Consider the following 20,000-nt stretch of genomic DNA (forward strand, 5'->3'; position numbering starts at 1 on the left):
TCAAAGCAGATGGCTGAGACAAACAACTAAAATTTTGTTTTCTTTTTTCTAAGAATGACGTCTTTGAGCATAATCATGCCTCATCACCAGTTTCAAAAAAGGTCATTGGGAAGCGGAGTGTGAGAAGAACATCATCTGACTCAGTTGGTGCTCGTCTCAGGAAGATCAGCTTTGAAATTGGGAATGGTAGACGACATTCAGATGAGTTCACTTCTGGATTGTCACAGGTTTGTAGTTTATTGCGTTTATTGATGTCTCCATGTACATGTTGCAGGTCATTTTCTTCCTTTGTTTTAATTTTCAACCAAACTACGTTAGAGTTCCGATAGTAGCGACCCTTGTTACTTTCGGAATTAGCAGCCTTTGGGGGTCGCTACTTTCGGGGGGGTCGTTACTTTCGGGGGGTCGCTACTTTCGGGGAACACAAATCATTTACAAATAGAGCTGGCGCGAGCCTTTTTTCCGAAATAAAAAATGAACAACATAAAATTTAAAAAAGAACAACATTTTATTTGCATTCCATATGTAATAGATTGTGTGTCATAAAAAGAAGATACATGTAATGATAGATACAGCAAAAAACCGTATTTAGAAAACTATATAGCTTTCAATTTCAATTTGAAGAAACGTTCCTGTTGTTAATACGAAATTATACCTGTTTACGGTAGTTCTTTCATCGCTATATCAGTGAACTGATGTCAAGGACGAATGGTGGCATAAAGCTTTCCCTTGTTGTAAATTAAACTGCACGAACATATTATTGTACATTAAAATTTTTACTATTGATTGACAGCATACCATTTTAAAAACTTGGTCTTGCTATTTTCGGGGGGCGGGGGGGGAAGGTCGCTACTTTCGGGAGGTCGTTAGTTTCGGGGGGGGGGGGGGGGGGTCGCTACTTTCGGGATTTACTAGTGGCCACAAAAAATTGACGTTTGGGGCAGGTACAAAACACAGGTCATAGGTCACTGTTTTACCAATACAGAAAGTATCCTCAACATTTGCTAACCTTAGGCCTATACAAACGTTTTTAGGCCTAATGTTGCATGTAGCATTTGTAAATGATTAGGGCTGTTTCTGTATTGGTAAAACAATGACCTGTGACCTGTGTTTTGTACCTGCCCCAAGTTGTGGGAGGTGCGGTGGCCTCATGGTTAGTGTGCTCTACTTCCTATACAAAGTCCATGACAATCTTTCCCCACTGTACTTAAAGCGGATTTTTACTAATATTTCAAGTGTGCATTCACACAATCTCAGGAACTCACAATCAAATTGGTATATCCCAAGACCAAGACCTGAGTCTGCGAAAGGGAGTCTACACTACAGGGGATCTGTTCTGTGGAACAAAAATCCCCTTTGAGACCAGATAGCGACTCCCAATTTGAGCAATTTTGAAAATTCATTTAATGGGAAAGATTTTTTTATGTAACCGCTTTAATTACGCAAACTTTTTACTCCTAATTTTTTATTGCATTTTATTCTCTTACTTCAATAGTTAGGTATAGTTAAGGTATAGTTACTGTAATTTAGGCTCAATTCACATTAGTTGTAGGAAGACCATTGGGCAGCTTCTGCAGGTACCGGAGCACAAGTTACGTAAAACAAAAGAAACAAAAGACAGAAAACAAAAGAACTCCAAATAAAGACTAATCCCAAGGAACCAAAAACACAATGCTTTCCGGTACCTGCAGAAAGACCAGACCATTGTAAGATGATGTCATTTCGTGTTTAAATAAAGATTGATGATGATGATGATGATGACTCAATATGCGGGCAAAATAAGCTATACATGTACATACGTGTATGTGTGCAGTTTAGGGTGTGTCATGACATTGGAGGGCATACAGTTTTCATATAGCAAACTCACCTGATACAATTATTTTTGTAATAATTTTTAGAAGCGTACTTTTATAATCTAATGAAGTTAAACAACTAATAGCATGGCATGGTCCGATTTTTTTTAAAACCATTATTTTGTCGGGAGTGTGAAACTTTAAGATTTCACTCTGTCTAACGCCAGACGATTTTGCTCATCAATTGGGTACACTTTAGGTGTGAATTCATGGGTTAACAACATCTAGGTCCACTTGAAAACTACATGACTTTGTATGTCTTCCTTAACCCTTTCACTCCTGTGGGGTTCGCCATTGACGAGTAAAATCGTCTGGCGTTAGACAGAGTAAAATCTTTAAGTCTCAGTGGCCTTTACAGGAGTGAAAGGGTTAATAATTAATGAAAGAAATGTATATTTGAATTGCAGACCTGTTATAGCCAAAAGGTCTGTAGAAGTGATCCTTGTACTGGGGATTAAGAAATTGTCTGTCATAGACAAAAGAGCTGAAAAATTCAAGTGGCTTTCAACTGGATTTGAATCGCACCGGTGCATAATGCAGAGGTCATGGGTTTTAATCGCGCTGAAACCACCTGAATTTTTCGGGTGTCTAACAGAGACAATAATAATTGCTTAAATTGTTCAGATAGCTGCGAGGATTTAACTAATCTGTCCCAAGGTTCTGTTTACTGCCCCACTATATTTCTGCATGGATATTAAACAAGGTTTGTGCCATTGTTGTTTATTGGTTTTTCTTGCTTTCCTATGGTTGGCACAATCTGCGTAGGCTATTTTAGAATTTACTTTTGCTGTTGACTCTCATTTGTCATTTTCTTGTTCGCCTTTACATGTATGTTTGTGCTTCTTTTCTGATTAAGAGAAAAAAATGCAGCAGTTATTGTAGCTTGGTAAATTGTTGTTTTAGTCAAATCTATTAATCATAGTTCACCTCTTATTGAAGATTTGGAAAATGTCTTCCTTCGGTTGTAAGAACGTGTCATGTGACCTTTAATAGGCTTTTTTTTGTGCCTGATGTTTCTGACCTCAATTTATGCCAGAGTGATGTTTTGCCAAGTGATTCTTGAATTGGAAGAATGAGTCTTGGTGAATACATGTAAGAATAGCAAGTATGTACTTGTGTCAGGATATAGGCATTTATGTCATAGATTTGAAGGAAAATTGTTCCAATCTGTGCTCTAGAAAAATGCTTCATTTTATAAAACCTTTTTTTTTTGTTCTAGTAATGTACTGAACATTGACAATCTTGCTACTGAATATTATGATTAGTGTGCTGTTGTAATTTCTCTCTTTCATTCTAGTAATTAAGCTTACATGTACATGAAGAACTTAATAATACATGTAACATCCATTAAAATGAAATGCGTGGTTAGTAACTTGTAGTGTCCTGTATATTACTTGTAAAAGTATGTCAACTTATGGGTGTCACAGCAAAACAACATCCTCTCCGGATCGGTCAGCTCAAAAAGGGGAGTCCATTAACAGAACATTTACCCCATGTTTTGAATAATTTCGTAACATCTGCAGATGCAACAAAACTTATTTATAAACAGTATTCTTTGAAATGATGAAATTCATGTTAATTATTATTCAAATGTGATTTTCAGTGACATTATTTTGTAATGCTGTGTGCATAAATTAAAGAGAACTATATCTTTGTGAGGGTAAAAACAAATCTCTTAAATACTTAATGCTTTGGGGAAAACTTTTCACAATGTTTTTTTTTTTTAAAGTAGGCAATGTGTCCTTACATGTAAGTAGTGCCACATACAGAGAAGTCATATTTTTATAAAAACACCTTTTTAGGAAATCAAGTTATTTTTCAGCTTCATTTCAGTATAATTATTTATGCCAGCCATCTTGACTGTCTCGTGTGATAGCATCTCTAAAGGATATGGTAGCTTGCTCATCTTATCAGATATAATTTAATAATTATTTTTGCCTTCAGGAAGAAAAGCACTTCCGAATGATTGTTTTAAGAGCTAGCAGCTAGAATTCTGAAGTGGTGCCTGCTTTCCTCTTGTCTATGCATACTAAGTATACTAAATATGTCACTTTTCTTGTTTGTCTATGATCACTATCATTTAGGAAATAATAAGCTTTTTAAAAGCATTCAGGTACATGGCTTAATTGTTTCTTGTGTATTGTATAGACAAGATGTTTTTATTAAGGCGAAAGGCCTTTTTGGTAAGTTTTGTGTTTATTGCCAGGCTTTCTGTGAGATAAAAGTCTAAGGCAAGACAAAGAACTCTCACACAGTCAGATAACTCTTACTAACACACAGTCATCAAACTACAGTGTATGACTTTAGTTCCTCAAATGTAACTTCCTTGTCTGACATTTTTTCCTGTCTGTTACGTCCACTTGTTGTAAATACTACTATTTGAATATTATGACAGTTATATTATTTGGGTTCTCTTCTATTGAGATCCGCCATTTCAGTCACATAGTTACTACAAGGAATGACCTTAAATGATCTAAAATTACCTAAAATGAACTACAATCATGGTATCTATAAAAATGACCTAAAAATTAATGAGCTATAATGGTATCTAAAATAAATGTAGATTTTCTTTAATCACCTAAAATAATTATTATCTAAAACAGACAAAATAGTACAAATAATTTCTGCACCAATCAAAACTGCATTGCTGGGTAAATTCACAATCTTTGTGCTGTCAACTCTGCACCAATCAAACACACATTGCTGGGCAAACTCAAGATTTTTGTGACTGACTGCTTTGGGGACAAAGGCTGAATACCACTACCTTCTGCTATCGGTAATTGTGAAGAACATCTCCCCTCCACTGACAGTCGGCCGACACTTGGCCGACACTTGACCAACAGACTACCAACAGGTTACCAACAGGTTAGCGACAGATGGAAAAAAAGAAAAATCAGGAAATTAGAACTTTTAGAGATTTGGCAAACCATTTTGTTTCTCGACAAGTTAAGCTTTCATGCATTTTTGCATGAAAACTCTCAGGGCCGAGGTACAGACACTGCGCCAACGCACAGCTTAACAATTGCAGCAGCAGCAGCATCAACAGAAAGTTGCCACTCATGCGAGCACCCATGGCACAGCCCGGTGTCTGACATTTGCAGACTGCAGACTGCCTACAAATAGTGCTGATAAACATTACTCAAGTCTAAGCACCCATTTCAAATAGCGCTGATAAACATTATTCAAGTCTAAGAACCCGTTTTAAAACGGTTAGCTTGCAATAATAGTGATTTAGGGTTAGTCTGCAGTCTGCAGTCTGCAAATGTCAGACACCGCCCACAGCCTGCATGGCCACCATCCACACCAGGTACTGGAGGGTCCTACAAGTCCTTAAGGACATTACAACTGCAGCATGGCAAGTGCCTTTCACCAGAGCCAGTTGCCCCCACAGCACCCTCTGAGATTGTGTCGCCATTGCAGAGATAAGAATCGTCGATGGGCACGCTTACAATCTGGCATTGTGAGACATGCATGGTGGCTCTGTCAAGGAGCTGACTTAGGCGACACCTGCCAGTGATGACTGACATGCGGTGAGAGGGAGAGCTTTTGCCACTCAAGTTTGACGACCGCTTCTACGAGTAACGCTGTCTCTTCTGAAAAACAAACAGCTCCTGTAGGAGCCACCAAGATTGCAAAAGTACATAACCAATAAAAACAATGATAAAAACACCCTGAAAATGAAAAAAAAAACAGACGAGCATGAAATTGACATAAGGACCCTGCAAAATTCAGAGGGGGATTGCATTGGGACAAAGGTAAAATTCCAAAATGGCAACTAGGCTGGGACACAAAGTAAACGTTGGAAAGGAAATTGCCTACTGTAGAAATCATGCTGAACTAACAGCAAATAACCATTAATGTCAGAGACTTTTTGAATTTTATTTTTCTTTTCAATGCAATTATCTGGGGTTTATAATCTTAAAATTTTCAAGGCAATTATCGTTCTCAATTTACTGACATACTACCGACAGGTTACCAACACTTAACCGACTGTCAACCAACTGTTGGCCGTTAGTCAGCCGACAGATGGCCTACAAGCAGTTATCTTTTCAGCAAATAGTAAATAAAGCTGTCGGCTGACAGTCAGCCAACAGTCGGCGGAGTGTTTGCCAAAAGTTGGCGAACTGTCGGTTGACAGCCTAGGGACAGTCGGCCGACTGTTGGCTGACTGTTGGTTGAGGGGAGATGTTCTTTACAATTACCCTGCCACCTACAATGTGATCTTTTCCTTCAGAAAATAAGAACCTAGCTCAAGCTTGCTTTGTTGCTACATTTAAATAATTATTTATTTTGTAGCCCCTGTCTCCTCCATTTGGTTGCCTTGATTCATACCAGAAGCTTGAACAACTTGGAGAGGGGTCATATGCTACAGTATACAAAGGATTATGTAGGTATGTACATGTAATGATGGCTGAACTGTCATGGAGTAATGCAGCCACAATATTTCCAGTCTTCTATTCAAGATACCATGATTAGAATCCAATGCATGAGACCTTGGGAATTTGGATATAAGAAAAAAGGAACTTCAAGCTGGCTTGTTTAGAAAGCCAGTTATTTTTTTCGTTTTGACTGTAAAAGTCAGTGAAACTCATTGTACATGTACTTTTGCGTTTTGGTCAAATTCTGTGGGCTAAATTAAAATATCTTGCAGTTAGCTCTTGCAATGGACACATCTGTAAAGCTCTCCTTAAAAAAAACCCAGTGCAAGTTGAAATTATTTTAATGCTTTCAGCTGCATTTTAGGCATCAATATGAATTGCATATGGGGAATTAAGTTGACAATAGGAATCTTCGTAAAGACAGCAATGCCAGCAAAAACGTTTCTTACGTGATCAGTTATTACGTAAAAATGTGTCTTGCAATTTTACTGTTTGTTTGCATTGTAGAATGTTGACAAAGTAACCTGTAACCAGATTGGCACGGACTCCTGTGAAGTAATGTAAATATTATGAGAAATTGAAATTGCTAGGTCCAGTTGTCATCAAAACCTTTAATGTGGTGATTTTAAGATTATTGGTTTGTAAAGACCTGGGTTGAAAAGAAAGGTGCTAAAATGCATGTTGGATGTATTATTATTTCTTTCACTCATTTAATGATAGTTTGGTGGCATTGCTGTTGCCTTTGCTGTTGTCATCACTAAAACTCCCTGATAGGATATAGAAGGGGTCTGTTTGATACTAAAATGACAGTGATTGAGTAATTTTGATTTATTGATATAAAGGGGGATCGCTGTAATAATAAATTATAGAGGCAAAAGACCCAATTTATCTATTCTGGATAAGTTACATGTACATCACATTTCAAAATAAGTTTGGTGACACTTTGAACACACTCAAGGGCCATAATTTTTTCGTTTGTATAGGGAGACCAAACTTGAGGTTCATACTCCAACTGTGAACTTACCAATGATTTTTTATGTAGAATCAACAAAGTGTTTTGGTCACATTCATTGGTATATGTTCTGTACATTGTAGATGGTACCCAACATCTTATTTGCTTTACTTTATAATTAAGTCAATGTGATCGTTCCATGATAAATTTGCAGCAAGTATGTTCTGCAGGTTGCAGGTTGAAATTTAATTATAACTGGAAAATCACTAGCACTAAAAATAGTTAATAACCCATATACTCATCAGGGGTTCTTACATAAAGTAGTTGGCATCTTTCACATGGTAAAAACACGTGCAACTTCACCCTACGGCAAATATATTCCATCTATCATAAACAGCGTCAGTCACGGTAAGTCTATCGCTTTACTTTTCTTTTAAGTGCCAGCGGTTTTCCAGTTATAATTAAATTTCAACCTGCAACCTGCAAAACATACCTGCCTATAAATTTGAGGAAAGATGAACACCAAGATCTGTCTCAGTTGAAGCAACTGCATTATCTGCGACCCATTCAGATTATCTGATGTATGCACAATTTTAATTTATTTTCTTTGTGATGACAAGGTGCTTAAACTTATTTATTTTAGTCGAGTAAAGCTATATGATCCTCGCAGATATGGACGCAGTTTTAGCAATTGCGTCGAGAAGCCTGAAAAATTCAGGACTTCAACAGGGTTTGAACCAGTGACCTCGCAATACTGGTGCGACACTCTAACCAACTGAGCTAGTTCAGTATATGATTAATTTTATTTCATATATCATTTCGTTCTTTAAACTTTAATAATATTAGTGCTGAATTTCATGAAATGCTCAGGCAACCAACCATTTAAAGTTCAGTTGAACTGCATCAGCATCGTTATTAGGGGGCTTACGCAACAGGACAGCCGGAAGACTGGGGACAGCAGAATGACGAAAGAATGTCGTGTAGGATTGGGAATGCACAGTCTTGCGCAACATTTTTTCGTCATTCTGGTGTCTTGAGTCTTCCAGCCGTTCTGTTGCGTAATCTCCCAATTATAAACATCAAGGGCCCCAGGATTGACCCCTGGGGCACACCGAATGAAATAGGTAGCAATGATTATACTTGGCTATCAATAACTGTCCTATGTCATTATCTTTCAATAGTGCAAACAAAAAAATTGTGGCTTTAAAAGAGATCAGATTACAAGAAGAAGAAGGAGCACCTTTCACTGCCATCAGAGAAGGTACTGTCTGAAGTGATTATTCATATGTTCGCTGTTGATCCTAGACATTTCCTGTGCTTCATGGTTCCTTCTGCAGGTACTGTACTGGAGCAGAGATTACAAAAAAATTCCAAATATACATGTAGCAATTTTTGATTGACTGTTGAAAGTAATTGCATGATTGTAATTGCTACACTAAAAATCTCACGCCAGTTTATCAACCAATGAAAAGGAAAACCATGACAATTGCAATTTCATGCGCCATTTTCCCCGCACTTTGAGCAATATTGTTTCAGAATTGCTACGAATTTGGTAAAAGTGAAGAACAGTTCCCAAATCATATTGTTGACCGACTGTTAGCTGATTGTCGGCAACGTGTTGGTAACGTGTTGGCCGACAGTTGACCGACAGGTTACCAAAAGCCAAAAATGGGAGTCATGTTCAGTTATTACATGTACATGTACATGTACCACAAATTTGGATTGGTTCATTTTGGCTGTTTGCACCTGCTGTGATTGGTTGAAGTAATATTATTACTGTGGTATTTGTTTTACAACACTCAGTTGAAAGCCGCTGTAAAGAAGACTGATCCCAAGTGACCAAAAGTACAATGCTTTCAGTACCTGCTGAACGACCGGTTGTCGTTTACCTTGGCGTAATTTCTGCAGTTTCAAATCCTTGTGGCATAAAGTAAAGTGGTGACTACTAAAACTCGATCTTGCATTACTTGCTTTTTTATTCAACATTCTTGTGGATTTTCTTCGACCTTACCAAGAAGTAAGAAATATGCAATCCCAGTGGCTGTGGAACGGCTCTGCTAGATCTGTGAGCCAGCGAGCCTTGGGAGTTATGCGAATTTCGCATTTAAGTCGAAGCACCCATTTCAAATAGCGCTGATAAACAGTTATTTAGTCTAAGCACCCATTTTAAAACGGTTAGCTTTGAATAACTGTGTGACTCGCATCTTGACTCGCATGGTTCGCATGACTCGCAGCCATGGCTCGCACGACTCGCAATCATGGCTCGCATGGCTCGCAACCAATTGGCTTGCATGGCTCACTGGCTCGCACATTAGTACAACTCCTGTGGAACCTCAGTGAGATTATTCGATAAGGCTAGTGTTGCATGGTGCATACTGCAGGTTGCAGGTTAGGGTTGCAGGTTGATTAGTGTTTCAAGGGATAGTTTCTAAAGAAACTATGGTGCTGCGTCGGTGGGGAAGTAGAATACAAAAATTTGGTTTTATCAATGGAGTTGATAATGTAAATTGGCCACCGTACAAAGATTCTAAAAGCTGACGTTTCGAGCGTTAGCCCTTCGTTAGCCCTTCGTCAGAGCGAATTGGATTCACTCTGACGAAGGGCTAACGCTTGAAACGTCAGCTTTTAGAATCTTTGTACGGTGGCCAATTTACAATTTATCAACTCTGTTGATAAAACCAAATTTTTGATTATTGTTTCACCATAGCTGAAACAAGCCAAACCTTTACTATAAATGCTAACATTAGGCCTGAAAAATACTGTTTTAGCAGAAAGGCTAGCCTTTTTGTAAAGGTTTGGGTTGTTTCAGTTATGGTAAAACAATGACCTGCTACCCTAACCTTCAACATACAATCTGCACTTACACCCTCCGGGCTAGTGTAACTTTCACTGCAACATCAGGCCATTCCTGTAAATTATAGGGGTATGACTCATTAAAAATTAATTTTGCTAAAAATCCTTGGTAATCCATTGGTATCCTTTGTCTTTCAGCTTCCCTATTAAAGGAGCTGAAGCATGCCAATATTGTGACATTACATGACATAATTCACACAAAAGATACACTCATGTTTGTCTTTGAATTTGTGGTAAGTAGGAAGATTTGAATTATGCTTATACAGTTGAACCTCGATTATCTGGACTTCCTTCCCTGGTCCCAGTTTTTCATACATATTAATTAGTCATATTTTATGATCCACAGCAAGACATTTTTCCCTCAAATTATTACATGAAAGTTTTTTTTTTTTTTCACTTGAAAACCTAAATCTGTACTTGTTTCATGCTCACATGTGCCGTAACCAATGCAGTGCAATTCTCTGTGCTCTGATTGGCTCAGAGTTGCTCCGTTGCTTTGTGAAATTCCACGCTCCATTAGCTCAATCAGCATGGTTTGAAGAACATGAGGTAGATTCACGTGAAAACGAATTCATCATGTCCGCAAAACATATCGTAACTGATCTATTCTCTCCATAAAAGATAAACAGTCAATTATTTTGCAATTAGAAAAAGGAGAAAAAGAAACCAATTTGTCATGAGACAACTGAGTATGTTGTCAGCAATCAGCAAATCTCCGATATCTGCAAAAACAAGCTGCTCGAACTTCAGCATTTTAGACCAATGTAAAAAGGTTTTTTTTTAATTCTAAAGACTTGTACACTGTAGCAGATAATTTTTGGGCAACTGTAAAGGGTTTGTTCCACCAACGATTTGTAATACATGTAATTATAATGCTGTTACTCTTCACTAACGTATTCAGTTTTGTTTTTGGCTCATTAATATTTCTATTTTCGGTTATCTGGACTATTCAGCCCAGTCCCTGTGAGTCTGGATAAGTGTGGTTCAGCTGTTATAATAGTATTGTGGAGACATCTATGAGCATTTTACTTTGGTTTACAATGAAATAGTAATACTCATGGTGCACGTGGTAGGGTTAAAATTTGATTTGTATTTCAAGATATTTCTAAGTCACCTCCAGGCTATACTGAATCATGACTAGAATTTATTTTATTATAATAGGACACAGATCTGAATGTTTACCTGGAAAAGCATCCAAGAGGAATTCCTTCTTGCAACGTCAAGGTCTGTAGAGGGTCTCCATGTTGTCTATAACTTGCACCCACACTTCAAGTACAGTGTAATATTACTATAATTAAATCTTATTATGTTGAACAAATGCTAAATTCTTTGCTGCAGTTTAGGGATCATCTCCAAATTTAGAAGTCTTTACCTAATTTTATTAATATATGCTTAACAAAATATCTTGTTTCTGATTGGGCAATGGTGAATGCATAAATAGGTTATAGAGTGCCATCCATGCAAGTTATAGAGTGCAATACAGAAGTTGCTAAGGAAACACTGGGGAAGCGCCAAATGTGAACACCAAAGTGAAAAAAATGGCTGACAGTCGGTTTGCTTTGTCAAACCAAAACATCGTTGAGCAACTTAAAGAAAATGCGAAAAACCAAAACACGTTGAAAGCTACACAGACGTGGTTGAATGTCTGGCAAACATGGGTGACTGAAAGAAAACTAAACCCAAAACTGGAAGAATACGAGCACGAACAAAGTAGCGCGTTTGAGTAATTTCGTTGAGAATGTAATAAATAAAAAATCGTATGAACCTGCTCATGCATTTCATGATTTATGGTCATGCACTTGTGATGTTTTGAAAGTTCTCAAATTGCACTCGCCTATGGCTCGTGCCCATAAATCATTAAATGCACTCGTGTTCATACGATTTCCTATGCATAGTGTATTTTCTGAAATCTTCTCCTGGGGGCGGTTTCTCGAAAGTCCCGAAACTTTACGGGCCATTTTTGGGTGTCACAATTCCCTTTGTAACTCAAGAACGGAGAGCATTTAATTCGTCAAACTTCACAGTTATTTTTCCTTTTTGTTACCTTGAAAACAAGTTAAAAGATCGGCTTTCCAAAGCAAGGGGTTGGCAATTTCGCAGATGGCCTTTCGGGGGCGAAAACTTTTCGGGACTTTCGAGAAACGGGCCCCTGCTTCTTAACCCATTTACACCTGAAGCGCCCTCAATCGGCAAGTAAAATCAGCTGTCCTTAGCCAGTCTCAGAGTAAAATCTATAAGTCAGACTCTCGGGTTACTTTTAATCACAGGTCACTCATAAAAATTATTACAGGTCATTGTTATACCTAATTATATAATTTTATACTAAAGCAACCCAAAAGCTTCAAATTGGCTAACCTTAGGCCTAGCCTAGTGAGGCCTTTAAGAAGTGTAGCTTTAGTAAAGGTTTTTGAATGAATGACTTGTGAAAAGTGGCGTGTACTTAAGTCCCTTCCCTTAAATATTTCACTTTACATTCCTCTCTTACCAAATTCACTTGTAGTGTTAGCTTTCCATAAAACTTAAATTGGAAACTTGAAATCAGGGCAAGGAAAGGTTGAGTGTCATATCACACACACTTACATTTAATGTTACCAGCTGTAATTTTAAGTCCTCGCTCAAGTGAGAAATGTCATTTTAAATAATATTCTCTGCATCGTCTCAAAACCAAGAAAGCAGTAATTTCCAAATTTGTAGTCAACGAGGAACCCTTTATTTATTTATTTATTTTTTTTTTTTTTTATGGTTTGTAGCTGTAGGTATAGTTTGTAAACAGTACCATTCAATGCTCACTGCAATCTTCTCATTTCAAATTTCTCTTTGTTGATTACAGCTGTTTTTGTTTCAACTGTTAAGAGGCTTGACTTACATTCATGACAGGAAAATTCTTCACAGGTAAATATATTTATAGATACATGTAGCTGAAAGAGCATTATCAAGCTACGAGAAGAAAATAAATGTCTGTGTCCCTTCTGTCTGTGACTACATGTATCTATCCCATCCACAGCCCCACAAGTTCCATAAGGTTTCCCTAGCTCTACAAAGCCTGATTTTGTTGATTTACCAGTTGGCCATACATTTATATTTTTAGGGACTTAAAGCCTCAGAATTTGTTAATCAATGAAATTGGAGAATTAAAATTGGCTGATTTTGGTGAGTTCTGCGATTTTTTTCTTTCAATTTTTTAATGCCCAGAAGCTAAAGATATAGGTTTGCTATCAACCTTGTAACTATAACGTGGAAGCAACTAAGGTTTTTTTTTCCCCAATCCTGGATGCTGGTTGCCTTCCTGCACTTGGGGGATAGATTACTATTGACTTCCAGGTTGCATAATCTGTGCATTTTTTTATTGGAGGGATTGCAATCTGAGCCAAGCAAAGGCATGCATAGAAGGTTTGAATTCAAATATGCGTCGTGAAATATAATCTAGCCATACATGGGTGATGAAACATGTAGTTAAGATCAAACGTTTAGTTCATTCATTGTTCGTCAGTTAATTGTTTTCCCTCTGCTTGTAGTATTAGTTTCCTTCACAGCCTTCCTCAAGGTCGTGTTGTATGGAATGCTGGAAGATGACTGTACTGAGACTGTTGTTTTTCCCATTAAAACGAGACACAACCTCCATTCTAGTTGTGTTCAGTAGGATTTACCTTATCATCGATTTACAGTAATAGTTAATTTGGGAAGCATTTATTTCATTTTTATTAGGTTTAGCCCGTGCCAAATCTGTTCCTAGTCACACATATTCCCATGAAGTTGTCACCCTCTGGTAAGAATAAATTTATTAAATATTATTTTTTGTATCCTTTGTTTAGCATTGACGGCCATGTCAGGTTTGTTAAAAACCTTGTTCATGCAATGACCTGCTGTTGAATGTTTTTGTCAGGTATAGACCTCCAGATGTTCTTTTAGGGTCAAAGGATTACACAACATCGTTGGATATCTGGTGAGTTACACACCTATTAATAATTTTTAGTAACTTGGCCAAGGAAAAACTATCAGTCTATTAGTTCATAATAATATTGCTTAAAATCTGCCTGAAAACCAATCCTTTTGAAGTGTGGCATTTTTTGTTTTTTCCATGGATGGCACAAAAGAGGTGGTAAAGAATTTTACGGGTTTCAGTGAACACTGAGTCTGTGCCGGCTTGTTTAAAGTGCCCCTAACCCCAAAATATTTTTTTTCGCTATAGTGGATCTTTGCACCTGTTTGGAACGCATTGCTGCATTTTTTTCCCTTTTCTAACAAATCTTGCCATTTTATAGGCTTCGAAAGTTGCGAAAATCCAAGCATCTTTTGTTCACGACTGAGTCAGAAGGGGAGTGGGACTCTATTCCTGACTTGACGTCACAATCTACTTTGCATGCATGTTTACAAAGAGTTAATTCAATGTAAATCAGTTTGTGACGTCAACTCAGGAATAGACCCACTCCCCTTCTGACTCGGTCGTGAACAAAAGATGCTTGGATTTTTCCAACTTTCCAAGCCTATAAAATGGCAGGATTTGTTGGAAAAATGAAAAAATGGCCGCAGTGCGTTTCGAACAGATGCAAAGATTCATTTTAGCGAAAAAAATATTTAGGGATTAGGGGGCACTTTAAAAAACAGCTCCTTTAGGGGTCACCAAACTGAATGTGTCTTCATTGCTTCTCTCGTTCACAAAAGCACGAGCAAAATTAAGAAAGCATATGGAGTTATTAGCTACCAGTATTCCACCATTTCTAGTTTGGTTATCAAGGTTTCCAAGATAATGGATTTTTCATTGTCATGAGCAAAAAAGGTTGGGATGCAGGGATGTCAGTGGGTCAAGAACCTCTGCCTCCACTCCAGGACTCTGTCCCCTTAAAATAATGATAATTATTGAATTTTCAACCTCGGTTAATGCACTTTTGTGCTCTGATTGGTTCACTCAATCTCGGTTATTATCTCATATACTTTAGTTTGGGACACTGAAGAACGCAGACTGCAGACTGTGCAGACCGTCTGTAAAATGAAAATTCGGTTAGCCAGAATTAGGCCTAAATAACATTCGGTTAGCCTAATTAGGCCTAAATAACATTCAGGTTAGCCTGTTTACGGTTAGCTCTCAATAATAGTGAGGGTGACGCCATATTTTACCCCTGGTCTGCACGGTCTGCACAGTCTGCAGTCTGTGTTTTGGGGTGACTGCTTTAGTTTGACCTTATAATTATGGCAACTGATTGTGCTAAAGCGTTGCTAAGCTATATTTTTTTTCACCGGAAAGCGAAATTTGTATTTGAATAAAGCAAAAACAAAACCTTTCGGTGGAAAGTTTTTATCGATTCTAACGTTTAAAAGTATGTGAAACAGCAGGAAATGTTTTTGTGAGGAGCCTGCATCAGTCTGACCACAAGGTATTACACAACATCGCATCCTCATCAAGTTTTTTTGATTTTGCTCCGATTTTCTCGCTTTTTCACTTGTATTTCCAAAGTTTTGGAGTTAAAGGAATGCAATAAAAGAATTATTCCATTCGCGCTTGTTGGATATAAGACTGGTTACCATCTCATATCCAATGCGCACTCATGGTATAATTGTTGAATATTATATTATTATTTATTATTAAAATATAGTGAATGTTTTTCAGGGGTGCTGGCTGTATATTTGTGGAGATGATAACAGGAATTGCTCTGTTTCCTGGAATGAGAGACACTATTGACCAACTCAATAAGATATGGAAGGTATTTAAACAGGTCTTGAAGAGCCCAAGATACACTGTAGGTCAAAATATCTATCTGAATCCGCACTTTTGCAGTTATTTATGCGTGCTTTTTGTCCTGTAAATCTCTCAAACATAAGTAGGGTCTAAACTGTAACAACTCATCATAATTGTGGTCTTGTAACAGTTGACTAAAAGTTGACAGTTGTTTATCTTTAGCTTGATTAAAATGGTTTCAAAATCAGCTCTTTAAAAGACCAAAGTTATGTTTGAAGGAACATTGGCCGTATTTATACTAGAGGACGTCTGAGACGTCTAAGACATCTTAGAAGTCTTAGACGACTAGTATAAAAACGGGAAATAAGGTGGACGCATTAAACGTCAGACGAATTAAACGTCTCAAGTTAAGTGCGTCTGAACGACGTACTTAACAGACGTCTTAGTCATCTCAGACGTCTAAGCCGTCTAGTATAAAGACGAGACGCACTAAACTGGGATGCACTTAGCAATGAAGTGCACACAGTCTCTTTGGTGATTAAATTTCAGTATCTTTTGAAGAAAATTGTGAATATGATTTCTAGCCGTCGATTAGTTATGTGCGTGCGTCCCGTATTTATATTAATCGCACTTACGGCCAGACGTTTAATGCGTCTGGACGTCTTAGACGTCCTCTAGTATAAATACGGCCATTTGCATGACAATCCCTTGCATTCTTCTGGAGGAGAATATATCATCCTTGAAGACATTGTAGTGATAATCCTTCCAAATACCCCATTTGGCTGGTCAGTTCTGGCAAATTGAAAGTGTCTTTTAGAAGATTACTTTAAACTGAACTTTAGTTTGACCATCTGGGTCCTATAGTTGGTCCGGTTCTAACTACCGGTAAATGTTTTGCGATAAAAGGTTTTACACTTGTAAGACTTAAAGCTTTGTCATTATCCTATTTTATTTTTGATTGATTGGTGGAAATATTATACTTATTTTGTATTTATAATTATTGTCAAATTGTAGATATCTGGCACTGCAACCGAAGAAACGTGGCCTGGAGTGACCAGACTACCCGAATATAACACAGGTAGATATGTTCGGACAACTTGGTTTTTATAATTATAATTATAATAATAATATAGTTTTAAAAAAATGACTTCTTCGTGATCTGATGGTTTTCAACAAAGGAAACGTAAACAACTGTTTGTAGACTAATAATAATAATAATGTAGCACACACATCCACTATTTGCTCGAGGCGCTTTAAAATATATATTGCTAAAACTACAAAGTACAATCATGGAACTTACAAATTAAAAGGTAGCAACAATCATTATGATGACAACTAGAATCTAAGAAAAAAAACATTACGAATATAATAAAGAGTTACTCTCAATAAATTTAGTAAAAAGGAAAGTCAATAGTTTTTTCTTAAACAACAAAGCTGTACTGGACTGTCGTATTTCCAATGAAAGGAACAGTGTTCCGCATCTTTAAGAGAAGGAGCTAAATCACTGTATGTTTTGGTTTTACAAGTTGGCTGCATCAGCAGGTCTAGATTGTTTGAAAGTAAAGACCTAGTTTTTTTCCGATGCACTAGGAGTTCCTTTAGATATTGCAAACAGAGACCATTTAATAGATAAAAAAAAGATGTGCTTAAACACGATTTGACAAGTACATTTATGACAAAGACATTTTCAACGTGAGTTTCACATTGGTATTAAAGCGGTTTTCAATTGAGTGTCGAAAGTAATTAGCTAATTACTTTGGTTTTGCATTACTTCACTCAGTGATTGGTTCAAAGTTTTCGCGCCATGTTCTCAACCAATCAGAAGTGAAACCAAACCAATCGTGGCTTGCGCGTGCACATTTTCCCGCGCTTTGTGTCGCCTGCGTGTAATTGCTTCGAGTTTTGATTGGTTTACTGGATTGTCTCCGTCCTTTTTGATTGGCCAAAGTAATTATTTTGGTTTTGGTTTTACGACACTCGATTGAAACTCGCTCTAGTAAAGAAAAGAAGTCATGATATATTTTAAGATGACTGTGAAGTATTTCTTTTATTTCCATATTTAGATTTATTTGTATGTTATCCACCTCGGCGGCTTGGCGTTGTAGCTCCAAAGTGAGTGGGTTTTCAAATTCTTTGTCTTCTTCATTGTAAATTATAATCAGGGCTCGAAATTAACGAAAAAATCCAGTCGCAATTTTGCGACAAGATACGAAAATGTGGTTGCAATTTCGCAAATTTTAGTCGCAAAATCGCCGCGCTGCATTGTGTTGTCAGCGGTTTAGCAAAAAAATATGAGCCCGCAATACTTGTGTGTAAAGAAACCGCTACAAATGGCGAATGATCGAAGGAATGGAGCTGTTCACGTAACATCGCAGCTAAATTACTCTATAATTACGCTATCTTCAGAGAAATTCACAGCGAGAAACAAAATAATTTTGTCATTTATTTATTTTAGCAAAAGTAGCAGCAAAGTGGCAACTGCTAACCCTTTTGTTTCGAAAGAGCGAAGGTGACAACAAGTCGCAAATTTGCGACTTCTCCAAATATTTTAGTCGCAAAGGGAAAAATTTAGTCGCAAATGCGACTGTATTGGTCGCAATTTCGAGCCCTGAATTATTTAATATAGAACTTTATTTTCACACGATAGGGTTTAAAGTTGAATAGCTTGTGGGGTCCTGTATAAAAATGAAATGAAATCAAATCATATTGGTTTTAATGAGGAGACGGGAAAACCGGAGTACCCAGAGAAAAGTCACTCGGAGCAGAGTATAGAGAAGCAACAAACGCAACCCACATATGATGTCGGATCTGGGAATCGAACCCTGGCCACATTGGTGGGAGGCGAGTGCTCTCACCACTGTGCTATCCCTGCGCCATCCCTGCGCGACTTCAGATTCACGACAGCAATAAATTCTTGTGACACTGTAGTTTATCCTTTGGTACTATAGGTTGTTGTCTATTCCTGGAGCTGAATCTCTAGCGACAGAAATGGTTCAGGTAGATACTTTCTAAGATATTGCCAAGTATTTTTCAGGTTACTAGGATGCTAGACAAAGGCTAATTTATTTTTTATATTAGTAATGCTTGGGAGGGGGTGTTCTGCAGATGATCGAGGGATTTGTCAACTGTCTAGCAATAGACAAGTCAAAAAAGAGACTATGCTACATGTATGTCTGGTATGGCCATTGCTTAAGTTCACCACAGCAGCCTGGTAATCTAGTATGAAAATCAGACCTAGCTGGAAACCTGTCCAAGAGAAGTGTGGCTTGTTTTGTATGCAATGTCTACAGCTGCACAGGCAGGACCTCACACATTTTACCAGTTACATGTATTTCTCTGCGTCCCTTAATTGCCCAATCCTGTTTCATCAACTTGGTTGTGCCTTTCCTCTTCTCTGTTTATCCATAGCTTTAAATGCCCTGGAGAAAATACAGCACAGTCAGCGGAAGAAGGATAAATAGCGCATTAATCAGGGGTTTATTTCTTGGTTAAGAATGCTGTACAAAATCTGAGAATTTCACAAAAATTCATGTTTTTAGTGCATTCCCAAGAACAGAATATCAGCCTCAGATGCTTTGAGACACCACTACTTTATTGATTTACCAAAGGAAATCTTCAATTTACCAGATGGTATAGCCTTTACTGTAATTTTTGCCTGCTTTGTAATCGTAATTGAAAGAAATATTAGTGTTGTTTAATTCCATCGAAAATCACACATGAACGTAATGATAATCAAAGTTTTGAAGATCATAATATTCTTTGCGTCATGAAAGGTGTAATTTCTGACGGTCGAGTGACATGGGAACGAGTTAGTCAGCAATTGAATATTCTGACGGCACGACGTAGAGGACCGTAGGTGGCTCTGGGATAGGTTAGGACTATTTAGGAGTTTGGCGGGAGTTTTTCGTCATTCTACGTTTGTCAGTCGCTGATGCTTTAACTTGCTTAACTTTTGAACTGCGCTGTCTGCGTATTTTTCCTTGTGTATAGTAGTATATACCCTTTCCTCGGGGTCTGGTGCCGTTGCATTAGATGAGGAATACGTTTCCACATATTTTTGGCCACTTCTAAAGGGTGGTTTTTAGAGGGTTTTCGTCTCTGGCACGGCACTGTTGCTTAGTTTATTCCTACAGTAATGCAGTATATTTTGTCTATTTTCACGGGCGGCGTTATCTGATATCCAGTTTGTAACCAATTCAAGTAAACGGAGGTCATTTTGTTCAGCAAACTGACTGACGTGCCCACAATAACCTATTTTCACCTTGAAGTCTCGTGTTAGTGTAATCAGA

At 37.6% G+C, this 20,000-nt stretch overlaps 1 protein-coding gene across 2 annotated transcripts in view; it reads left to right on the forward strand.

Moving 5' to 3' along the window:
• The window catches only part of LOC138049610 (cyclin-dependent kinase 14-like), a 28,453-nt gene that overhangs the window by 5,110 nt on the left and 3,343 nt on the right, over positions 1 to 20,000 (forward strand). For both annotated transcript variants that reach the window (XM_068895981.1, XM_068895982.1), the window contains exons 5-18: positions 54 to 227; positions 6,150 to 6,244; positions 8,366 to 8,445; positions 10,176 to 10,270; positions 11,199 to 11,261; positions 12,868 to 12,929; positions 13,126 to 13,187; positions 13,743 to 13,803; positions 13,921 to 13,980; positions 15,643 to 15,736; positions 16,726 to 16,789; positions 17,775 to 17,823; positions 18,660 to 18,708; positions 19,251 to 19,341. In XM_068895981.1, coding sequence (XP_068752082.1) covers positions 54 to 227; positions 6,150 to 6,244; positions 8,366 to 8,445; positions 10,176 to 10,270; positions 11,199 to 11,261; positions 12,868 to 12,929; positions 13,126 to 13,187; positions 13,743 to 13,803; positions 13,921 to 13,980; positions 15,643 to 15,736; positions 16,726 to 16,789; positions 17,775 to 17,823; positions 18,660 to 18,708; positions 19,251 to 19,341 — 1,099 coding nt within the window. The remainder of the gene's footprint in view (positions 1 to 53; positions 228 to 6,149; positions 6,245 to 8,365; positions 8,446 to 10,175; positions 10,271 to 11,198; positions 11,262 to 12,867; positions 12,930 to 13,125; positions 13,188 to 13,742; positions 13,804 to 13,920; positions 13,981 to 15,642; positions 15,737 to 16,725; positions 16,790 to 17,774; positions 17,824 to 18,659; positions 18,709 to 19,250; positions 19,342 to 20,000) is intronic.

The sequence above is a fragment of the Montipora capricornis genome, chromosome 5 (assembly GCF_036669925.1).
Source record: "Montipora capricornis isolate CH-2021 chromosome 5, ASM3666992v2, whole genome shotgun sequence".
NCBI classification, from domain to species: Eukaryota; Metazoa; Cnidaria; class Anthozoa; order Scleractinia; family Acroporidae; genus Montipora; species Montipora capricornis.